Source organism: Cherax quadricarinatus, chromosome 51, assembly GCF_038502225.1.
Source record: "Cherax quadricarinatus isolate ZL_2023a chromosome 51, ASM3850222v1, whole genome shotgun sequence".
In the NCBI taxonomy this organism is placed as follows: domain Eukaryota; kingdom Metazoa; phylum Arthropoda; class Malacostraca; order Decapoda; family Parastacidae; genus Cherax; species Cherax quadricarinatus.
In genome coordinates, this window is record NC_091342.1 from 10657579 (window position 1) to 10669328 (window position 11750).

General features: G+C 38.7%; 1 protein-coding gene across 7 annotated transcripts in view; it reads left to right on the forward strand.

Annotated features, from left to right (window-relative positions):
* Window positions 1-8619, forward strand: part of Myo10A (Myosin 10A) — a 255381-nt gene extending 246762 nt beyond the window's left edge. For all 7 annotated transcript variants that reach the window (XM_053784837.2, XM_053784834.2, XM_053784836.2 and 4 more), the window contains 7 exons: window positions 1894-2107; window positions 2460-2641; window positions 5647-5808; window positions 5983-6138; window positions 6259-6463; window positions 6635-6768; window positions 7020-8619. In XM_053784837.2, the coding sequence (XP_053640812.1) occupies window positions 1894-2107; window positions 2460-2641; window positions 5647-5808; window positions 5983-6138; window positions 6259-6463; window positions 6635-6768; window positions 7020-7256 (1290 nt within the window). In that variant the 3' untranslated portion in view covers window positions 7257-8619. The remainder of the gene's footprint in view (window positions 1-1893; window positions 2108-2459; window positions 2642-5646; window positions 5809-5982; window positions 6139-6258; window positions 6464-6634; window positions 6769-7019) is intronic.
* Window positions 8620-11750: the final 3131 nt, after the last annotated feature.

Genomic DNA, 11750 nt, shown 5'->3' on the forward strand with positions numbered 1-11750 from the left:
AAAATACCAAATTCCCATGCCAAAGTTAGAGATTACCTCGCTGATAATTACACCACACATTGCCCTTAAACATGACATCTCCACTCCCTCCAGCCACCTCCTCACTGCAGCATTTGCAACTTACGCTTCACACCCACGTAAGTGATGGTACCACTATACTCTCATACATCCCTCCTTTGCCTCCATGTACAATGTTTTTTGTCTCTGTACCTATCTTGGCTAATTCAACAGAGGCTATTCAGTAATAAATTAGCTATAAAAAAAATACTCTGTACCACTGAGAGAACTACTAGTGTGCTATCACCACCTCTTGCAGCATTGCTCAATTAATTGACAGAAATCACAACTTACCCTAGCTTCCTTCATGACATGTGTAGTTGATAGGCTTAAAATCGAAATTCCCTTAATGTGTTTTAGCTAACAAAGGTTACACCAATCTAGAAAAGTGGTGACCTAACAAATTGATAATTACTGGTCAATTTCTAACTTTATTACCTAAAAATATTCAAAAAAATAATATACTGTATATACAAATTCATAACCAAACACAATAGCCTTAACCATTGCTAGCTTGACTTTAGGCTGGAAAATGCCAATGACAATTAAAATGCTTGCTGTAATTTATTTCTCTAGAAAATAATGAATATCCAATAAGCCTCTATAATGATCTAATAATAAAATTTCAGCATCCTGCTGCTCAAATTAGGACTAATGTCCTAATTTGAGCAGCTAATTTGGGGCTCTGCTTTCTCATATGTAGTCTTGCCTCAGTGACAGACACAAATATGTGACCTTTAATTATAATGATTCAACAACTCGACCTACAAACATAGGGATGCCTCAGGGCAACGTCCTGGGCCATCTAATATTCCTTGTCAAAATCTTATGCTTTTCTACTGCCTTGCAGAAACTCTAATTCACTAATTCTGTTTACAGACAGCATCTTTTCTCTCTTGTAAAGATATGGTTATACTCAACACAATGTTAAACTTATGAAGATATCTACTGGAATGACAACAAATTTGCTCAATATTGACAAAACCTTCTATATAGTGTTTGATAACAAATCTAAAAAAAATAATTTGATCATGCATATATATGTAATCCATGCATTAAAAGACAGAATGAGGGGGAAAAAATCTTAGGCATACACAACAATAGATTAAAATTTCACACACAACTAGTACATTTCTAAGAACATTTCCATAAGTGAGTGGGTATACTTTTCAATATACACTACCTGGAGAGTGTTTTGGGGTCAACGCCCCCATGGCTTGGTCTGAGACCAGGCCTAATGGCAGATCAGGGTCTGATCAACCAGGCTGTTACTGCTGACCGCACGCAAGCTGACATACGAACCACAGCCCAATTGGTCAGGTACTATGTACTTCACTTTACTGTTATGTACTTCAGTCATTACTTGCCCCATACTATTCTGTAATCTATCCTTACCTGACCTATGGTAGTATTTGTGCATGGGGAGCTACGACAGCAAATTATCTAAAACCTGTTACTCAAAAATCTGCTATTAGAATGCACTTAATTTCTTCCAGACAACACACCCCCTTAGCAAAAAGCCTTAATTTGCTCAATATACAGTTGTTAGACTGGACAGAGTTCCCGTTCATCTCTCGCGTGAGGGTGTTTCATCTACAACTCTTAGTCGTTCTCAGGATGTAAAGCTATAGGTGTTTGGCATTTTTTTATTTAACTACAATAAAAACTTTTACTGCAGCCTGTATTATTACTGAAGTGTGGGTTGACATACAAGGGACTGGTAGTGCATATCTTTCTCAGATTGCACAGAACTAAAACACATCTAGGATTTATTACTACACTTTGTTTTTATTGAAAATTGGAAATGATACAAAGTAGAATCCATTTTTTTTACAGAACTGCCACAAGCATCATGTGTTGAGAGATGAAGTGTACTGCCAGATCATGAAGCAGACAACCAACAATAAATCTTCCATCCCAGACTCCTGCCAAAGGGGCTGGAGACTCTTCTCCATTGTGGCAGCATATTTCACTTGCTCAGAAAACCTCAAGCCTTACCTCTTTAAATATCTCGAAACAGCAGCTTATGATAAAAGAAGAGCTTATCATGGTAAGTGTATATTTATTGCAGGTGTTAGACACAAGGGTTATAAAATACACGAGGAACAGAAAAACAATGTTGCTTTTCACCTTGATGACTTGAATTCATCTAGTCTTTATCTCTTAGCTATGAAGGTTTTTCATGTCTAAGAGAGATAACGTTGGTGATTATGCATGCCTACACGGTAAATTTTATAATAGGCTTTATCACTGTAATGTATGCAATTCTAGTTGCATTAGAAATTCAGTAACTATGTATTGAATTTTATTACTTTACTGTAAATTCTGTATCAGAGTTCTACACAAATCTGCAAGTTAGTCTGTCTACAAGTTTTGTTATACTGCATAAGAATTATTTACAGGAACAGCAATGGTGTGTCTTCAAAATCTTCGTAAGACGTTTAATTATGGTGGACGTAAAAATGTTCCCAGCATTGAGGAGATAACTGCCATAACTGCTGGTCGCAATTCTAAGCGGCAAATCTACAGACTTCCGGGAGGAACTGAAAGAGTTATCAATACCAAGAGTACTTCAGTGGTTCAGGTAAGAGGGGTTTGTAATGTAGTCCATTATAAAAAAAAAAAAGTCTTTTTCAACTAGATGTACTATGACCAAGTTTGCACAGTACAGGTGCTCCTTGACTTACGATGGTTTGACTTTATGGTGGTGCAGTATACCTGGAGAGAGTTCCGGGGGTCAATGCCCCTGCGGCCCGGTCTGTGACCAGGCCTCCTGGTGGATCAGAGCCTGATCAACCAGGCTGTTACTGCTGGCTGCACACAAACCAACGTACGAGCCACAGCCCGGCTGGTCAGGAACCGACTTTAGGTGCTTGTCCAGTGCCAGCTTGAAGACTGCCAGGGGTCTGTTGGTAATCCCCCTTATGTATGCTGGGAGGCAGTTGAACAGTCTCGGGCCCCTGACACTTATTGTATGGTCTCTTAACGTGCTAGTGACACCCCTGCTTTCCATTGGGGGGATGTTGCATCGTCTGTCAAGTCTTTTGCTTTCGTAGTGAGTGATTTTCATGTGCAAGTTCGGTACTAGTCCCTCTAGGATTTTCCAGGTGTATATAATCATGTATCTCTCCCGCCTGCATTCCAGGGAATACAGGTTCAGGAACCTCAAGCGCTCCCAGTAATTGAGGTGTTTTATCTCCGTTATGCGCGCCGTGAAGGTTCTCTGTACATTTTCTAGGTCAGCAATTTCACCTGCCTTGAAAGGTGCTGTTGGTGTGCAGCAATATTCCAGCCTAGATAGGACAAGTGACCTGAAGAGTGTCATCATGGGCTTGGCCTCCCTAGTTTTGAAGGTTTTCATTATCCATCCTGTCATTTTTCTAGCAGATGCAATTGATACAATGTTGTGGTCCTTGAAGGTGAGATCCTCCGACATGATCACTCCCAGGTCTTTGACGTTGGTGTTTCGCTCTATTTTGTGGCCAGAATTTATTTTGTACTCTGATGAAGATTTAATTTCCTCGTGTTTACCATATCTGAGTAATTGAAATTTCTCATCGTTGAACTTCATATTGTTTTCTGCAGCCCACTGAAAGATTTGGTTGATGTCTGCCTGGAGCCTTGCAGTGTCTGCAATGGAAGACACTGTCATGCAGATTCGGGTGTCATCTGCAAAGGAAAACTCGGTGCTGTGGCTGACATCCTTGTCTGTCAGATATGAGGATGAGGAACAAGATGGGAGCAAGTACTGTTCCTTGTGGAACAGAGCTTTTCACCGTAGCTGCCTCGGACTTTACTCTGTTGACTACTACTCTGTGTTCTGTTAGTGAGGAAATTATAGATCCATCGACCGACTTTTCCTGTTATCCCTTTAGCACGCATTTTGTGCGCTATTACGCCATGGTCACACTTGTCGAAGGCTTTTGCAAAGTCTGTATATATTACATCTGCATTCTTTTTGTCTTCTAGTGCATCTAGGACCTTGTCGTAGTGATCCAATAGTTGAGACAGACAGGAGCGACCTGTTTTAAACCCATGTTGCCCTGGGTTGTGTAACTGATGGGTTTCTAGATGGGTGGTGATCTTGCTTCTTAGGACCCTTTCAAAGATTTTTATGATATGGGATGTTAGTGCTATCGGTCTGTAGTTCTTTGCTGTTGCTTTACTGCGACTACTTCTGGAGCTGAAACTTAAGCATAAAGGTGGCAAGTTTATAACTTATATACATTATACTTTTTAATACTGGTTTTTAGTTTGAGTGATTATTTACTAATTCAGTGACAGTAGTTATTTATTTACTTGTTTAGCATGATATATTCATATTCAATTTATGATATTTTCGACTCGCAATGGGTTCGTTGGAACATAACCCCCCCATAAGTTGAGGAGCACCTGTACATGAAAGATGGTGTGTGGTACGTTATATTTTTCAGATACAGCAGCACTCTGATGGAGTGAGGATGTTACAGTTAGAGAGTAATATAAATTGTGATGTCTTCGACTCTCCTTGCCCTGGGCAAAGAGAGAGAGAAAAGTAATTTACTATTTTTTTTTAACTCTGGCTTCTGACCAATGAAAAACTGCATTCACCTGTCACTTGTCTTTAGCTGCCATTCCAGAAGACCACAAACAGTTTTCCAGTGTTCACTGAGCTGCAACATAATCATCCCACAATCAAAATGGCAGCCTTTGTGTTTTCCAAGCTCTAAAACTGAAATTTGGGTATCTGGTTTCTGAATTTCTTGTTTATCTAGCTTACATTTAATACCATACGCAAGATATAAATCACTTCTCTGAGCTAACATTTTCATGTCTTTTTGCATAGGTCATGGACCTGGAGGCCTAGTCTGGGACCAGCCCATGAACACATTGACCTGACAATATCCTTCAGGAATCCTTCAAATTATTCCAGTGTTCCCTACACCTTCCAGTCACCCCGTTTCATATTCTCTCTGCTAACCTATCATTTGTCATTCTAGATTATTAAGTTACCTCAACAGCCCCTCTTCTGCTCTTTTCAGTTGTACCTTTCATACAACCACAGTCTTGTAATTTCTTCATGCCTTGCAAAATATTCCATAATATTCACAAAATACACTTATCTTGGACAAAACATTCCACTGCCTCTAACCTCCTTGTTGGAGCTTTCAAATACCATGAACTAAATCAGTGATGGTACAGCTATACTGATTCTATTAGTATTCATTTTTTTCATGACGGCTTTATTTTCTGTGTGACATCCTTCATAGACTCATTGAGTGTTAGATCTATTTCCAACTATCTGTATACCATGTATTCACTTTATTCTCATCCCATTCTGACCTCTAATCTTGTATTCCTTAATAAAGGTGACCAGTCAATTTATTTTCTTAGCTACAGTGCAAAAAATGTTTGTTAATAATTTGGAATGTTGAAGGACGAAGTTTTTAGTCTAATCAATACAGTACATTTATTTGGAGGGTGTTAGAGATCCTTATTTGTTTGCATTGTGTATTGTATATGATTGTAATTTTCCATTCATGGGGAAAATTGGGTGAAACAGGCAGTTAACTTCACACTAGATGATTGTTAATTCATTTTCTTTAACAGGATATTATTGAGGAGATGTGTAACATGATTGGTGTGAGGAATCCACATGAACAAGAGGAATACAGCTTGTACTGTATTGTTGAAGGTGACACTTTCACCATGCCACTTGCTAGGGAGGAATATATTCTCGATGTCACAACAGAATTATTGAAAAATCAACAGGTTATTATGTGCTTTATTAATACTACAGTACATATGATATATTGACTTGCTAAACTTTTATGTAATCTACAGTTTAACTTTTTTTTATTGTATGGCTTTGATTAGGGTTGATGAATATTTTGACTACAGTAAACCTTGTATGTCTGAAATCTAATGCATGGGTATTTTTTTCAGGTGTTCTACTTGATATTTTGTAGAAGTGTATGGTATTACCCATTGCGTTCTGATAACCCATTGTATTATGAGGTTGTGTTCAATCAGATTGCTCCAGACTACCTTGAAGGTCTGCTCTTAGTAACGCCAGGAGAGCAGCTCCAGCAAGAAGTTATTGTGAGTTATAAACACACGCAAGCCTTGTACTATTGTGTACTGCATGTTACAAATACTTCATGACTACATTTGCTTTGAAATGGTACACCTAATTTAATGAAATTCATAATGTATTTGCAGTATGACATTGCCAAAGTTGCTGCTCTCCTTCACCGTGCTGCTGACCTTGAAGAGATGCCCAGTATGAAAGAAGTAAAATACTTGTTGCCAAAACCTGCACTAACTGTGCGAGATGTGAAACCTCCACAGTGGGTCAATATGGTCCAATCCGCCTGGCCAGAGGTTTCTGCCCTCACTAGTTTACAAGCCAAGGCACAAGTTCTTGGTATGTAGGATAATATTTTGTAAAATGTCATGATGTTCCTATAAAAGAAACTTTGAGTGGTATTGCTTAAATTAAAAATTCACACAAATTATGATCGTTATTTTAACAGTATAACATAAAGGGTGAAGGAATAAAGCTTAAATTCATAATGTTGGACTACTTCATTGACAGAAATCCTCCAAATGTGGCCACTATTTGGGTCATCCTTCTTCGCTGTTAAGAGAATAATGGAACCAAAGGAAAGAACGGATCATATCCTGGCTCTGAACAAAAATGGAGTTCATTTCCTTGATCTTCTTACTCATGTAAGTTAAAAAAAGAAAGTTTTTCTGTACCAAATAAACACATTTGTTATATTTGCATGGATCTTGCTACAGAATTACTTAGCTATTAACAGCATTTAAAGGGAGACTTTAAAAACATTCTTATTGATCAAAGCATACCTTAAGAATAACCATGGTGATATTGATGTTTACACCTACTAAATGTGTGCTAGTTTACTAGAGCATTATCATTTGTTGCCCCACCCACTAAAATAATCATTATATGCTGGCAGGAAACATTGACCAGGTACAGTTTAGCTGAGGTGATGAGCACAAGGAAAGTCAAGAGTGAAGAGGAATTGTATCTAGACATGAAGTGTGGCAACCTAATGCAGCAGCGCATCACCCGCATACAAACTGACCAAGCTCACGAAATCTCTCGTCTCATACGCCAGTACATTACAATTGAGCAGCGTGTAACCGGACACACTCGAGGAGATAATCCTAAAGATCTGACCCTTTCTAGATGAGTTGTAATGAAAGACTTTGTAATTTTAAACAAATTTTCCAAGGTTGTCATATGAAATAGGATGCACTGTTGATTAGTAAACATGGCACCTGTCTCGTTCACAGTTGGTTGTAAAGGAGAAAATCAGCATCAACTAACTTGAAAAGATAACAGTTGTGAATATAGGTAGTTTTCCTAATTTTGATGTCATGAAGGACATTTTCCTAATTCTGGTAAGACCATATTTCTTCATATATGGGAGACCTGTGATACTTCCTCATGAAATAGTGCACCTGAAAAGGCAATAGCATAAGACTGCACAAACATGTGCCAATTATCCAACACAAAATTGACATTCCTAAAGCTCAAATGCACTGTTGTACATTGAAACTTGTGCTAAATGAGTAATTTTATTATGTTTATTGTTGGTCAGTGCTAGCACATGTGGCTCTTGCCTCCCTTAACTGTACAGAAGAAAACGGATTCAGTATTCAGTAATGTTACCATGTGAATTCGTGCATCTGTTTGTGATGCAGAGGGAGGTGCATATGCAACATGTTTCTGACCTGCCTTTCAAACTATTAGTGTGTGTCTTTTGGTGTATGAACAACTAATATTTGAGTAATTGTTGTGCAAGAGGAAAAATGCATGTAATGAAGGGTGGTATATATGAAGACTTAAGTACTGATGCCATATAACCTCTAAATTGTAAGTATTTGTCTGCATGGAATGAATATAACAACCAAGTGTAAGTGGCAATCTATAATTTTTCTAAATTTATTTCTTTAGGTAACTGAAATGGAGCAAGACAGTTTTACTCGTCAGTTTAACATCATATATGAATACCATGCAGAGCATAAATTCCGTTGAATGAAAGTGTATACATACTGTAATAAATTATTTATTAGTTTACTGTGCATGACCAAAATTACCTTCAGTGTAAAGCCAACAATAATAAGAAAAAGCTTTTCAGCAAAAAATGCATTTCTGTATCTAGATAATCAACGTATCTTGTGAACTGCTCAAATGTGCGAGTTTGTATATTGTATTGTTACTAAAATATACTAGTTTTTATTTTATTACAATTCTTCATGCTGTAACTGTAGAGCTTAGTAGCAATATGATAAACATTTATATTTTATTTTAATTTTATATGTACATTATTTTGTCAGACACAGTACAGGTAGATCCAAGAAGTTAATTAATTTTTCATTCCTATCCAAAATATTTTTAACAAGTTCATGCATGTCAAGATTTTTATTTATTTTTCAGCATGTTGGCTCAAAAATGTTCACCCTGTACATAAACTAATGTTTTGTATTTTCTCACATGCATTCATTTTACATTTTTAACATCTTAAAAGGCAGAATAAAAAAATAACTGTGGTGTTATCTTTTCCTGACCTAGCTTCACACACCTCAGTGCCTTGTTGCAGTACTGGGTTGTGCTATAAACAAAAAGTAATTTAACATTCATAGATGAGGTGGTCTCCCTCAAGGGAGGTTCCTTGATGTTAGTGAGGAGGGGTCTTTATCTAGGGAATTGGATCTGCTCCAATTTTGTGTATAAAGCCTGAATGCCTTCCATCTTCCTCTCCCCAAAGGCCCTGTAAAATCCCTACAGGTTTAGTGCTCCCTCATAATATAGATGAGAGGGTGAAAATAAATGCTAGGTGTTTGAATGGGGTGCAAGACTGAATGATGGATCTGATACAAAATGGGAGTTTAGTTCTGTTGATAAAACAGTTCTTTTAGTGTTCTGAAAGCAAATTTCAAACTGGTGGATGAATTTGGGAGGGTATGTTAAAGGAAATAGTGAGCACAATAGCTGATGAGAGTAACAAGTCTAGGCAAATATTAAATGTCACATGGAGGGAGTTGACATGTCACCAGATGGGTCTATGAAAGAAAAGGTGGATGATTTGTTGAACGTAGAAAAGTTTAGCACTTTGATTATAATAATGTATGTGGAAAAAGTTTATGGAAGCAAAAGAAAAAGAGGATAATGCACCAGAGTATAGTAGTACCAACACATACGGGTGTGACCCCTCAAGGGAGGTTCCTTGATGCTCTTGAGGGGCTCGATCTACAGAACTGGATCTGTTAGGTTCCCTGAATTGAGCCTGAATACCTTCCATTCTCCCCCCACATGTGCTGTATAATCCTACGGGTTTAGCGCCTACCCACGATTATAATATGGGTGCGAGGCATGAATTTTGAAAGCTGCAGTGCAAAGGGTGATAGAGGCAGCAGAAATTCTAAGTAATATGTGGTGAATATCATGGAGAATTCAGAGCTAAGGAGGGTTGTGATGGTTTTGGGATGTTGAGAGGATGGACAGGGAGAGGGTAGATAAATGATGGGGTGCTGTAAGAATAGGTCACTCCAGAAATGGGTGGAGGAAGGGGGATTGTCTTTTTGGTTATAATAATACATCCCAGGAATGGCTGGAGGAACAGGGTACAAAAGGGTTCGAGTTTTAGGGGGCTTGAGCAACCAACAGGCTTGTTAGAAGTGGAGAAATTTTTTTTTTTAATAGACATACTTTTGGAATGTGAAGGTAGCTTAAGGAGTCTAGGGAAAACATGTTTGTTAAACTTGAGTTCTGGTGGTGGGAAGGACAGTGCCTGCACTCTGGATGAGGGGGAATTTGACTGATGTTGGCACACTTCAGGAAACAGAGCAAATGTTGAATGTATTTTCTTTGATTCAATCCTGCCTTGGCAGATGAGACCAAAAAAATTACATACAAACACCAACTTCACCAAACCCCATGTGCAAAACTTATAAAGGTATACAAAATGTAGAAGCAGCAGTCATGGAATACATGACACCTGATGGGCTGGGCTCAGAATCTTAGATGGATGAAATGATCACAGGTCAAATAAGCTATTCTCCCCTCCTCCCCCCAACACATTAGAGTTGTACTGTATACCCACACTAGATGGCTCTGATTACAATGTTCACCTATGGAAAGTAGGTTTAATGCTTAACTTTGATAAACATAATACAGCTGGCAGGAATGTAGCTAATTGGTTTCCCTGAATCCCTTCATAAATGTTACCCTGCTCATACCCGTCCAGCATGCAAAGCAAAAACAAAAAAAAAAATCCACCCAATCCAACACTTGCATGGGCCCGTTGGATGCTTAAGCCCAGGCAATTGCAACCTTTATCCCCTTTAACCTTAAACTGACTCTCTACCCCTCCTCCCATCCCAGATTTAAGGACCCTTTTGGTCATCTTGTTCTGCTTCATCCTCTAAATGCCTAAACCACCTCAAATCTGCCTCAGCTCTCTGAATTAACCTTATTCCATTTAATCTATGCTCTTGAATTCTCTGAACATTACTCTAAAATATGACATCTCTATCCCCAGGCTCCTTACTGCAATGTTTAACACTTGTCAAATATCCATATAAAGGTGTTGGTATCACTATTCATTTACATTCCCCTTTTCTTGTCTCTGTAGAGGCATTACACACGTTCAGATATTTGGGAGTGGATTGGACAGCAGATGGGTGTATGAAAGGCAAGGTGTAAAAAAGTAGTGTTGTGGCATCTTCCTTTCCCTCATCCCCAACAATCTTGCTGTCTTCCATCAAGGTGGTGTGACCCCAAAAGAAAACATTTTCATCATTCACACCATCACTGTCTTGCCAGAGGGGGTGGTGATACTGCAGTTCAAAACTGCAAATATTCCCACCCCCTCCTTCAGAGTGCAGGCACTGTACTTCCCACCTCCAGGACTCAAGTCCAGCTGATAAGCTTTCCTGAATTTCTTCATATGTATCACCCTGCTTACCCTCTAACGACATATCAAGCCATAAAAACCATTTGCCTTCATTCACTATCTTACATGCTTCCTATATGTCTAAGCCCCTCACATAAAAAGCATTTACCCCCTCCCTCCAACCTTTCCTAGGATGACCCCCTCTCCCCACCTTCCCTCCACTACAAATTTATATGCCCTCCAAGTTATCCTGTTATGTTCCATCATTTCCAAATGTCCGAACCACCTTGACAACCCCTCTTCAGCCCTCTGGATAATACTTTTAGTAACCCTGCACCTCCTTCTAATCTCCACTGCCTCCTCCTTGCTGCAACATTTGCAACCCATGCTTCACTCCCATATAAGAGTACTGGTACCACTATACTCTCATACATTCCTCTTCTTTTGCTTCTTTGGATAACATTGTCTCAGATTCCTCAATGAGCCCCTCACCTTTCCCCCCCCCCTCATCAATTCTGTGGTTCACTTTCATAGACCCATCTGCTGAACACCTTTACTTTCCCCAAACTCCCTCCTTCCAATCTAATATCCAGTCTTCCATTACTTACATTTTTTGTTACCCTCATCGCCTTGCTCTTTCTTATGTTCACTTTTAATTTCCTTCTTTTACATACCCTGCCAAATTTATCCACCAATCTTTGCAGCCTCATCAGCAAAAACTAAAATAACAATTGCAACTACTCTCATTTTGTATTAGATTCAGCATATTTTAATCCTACAGCTCTA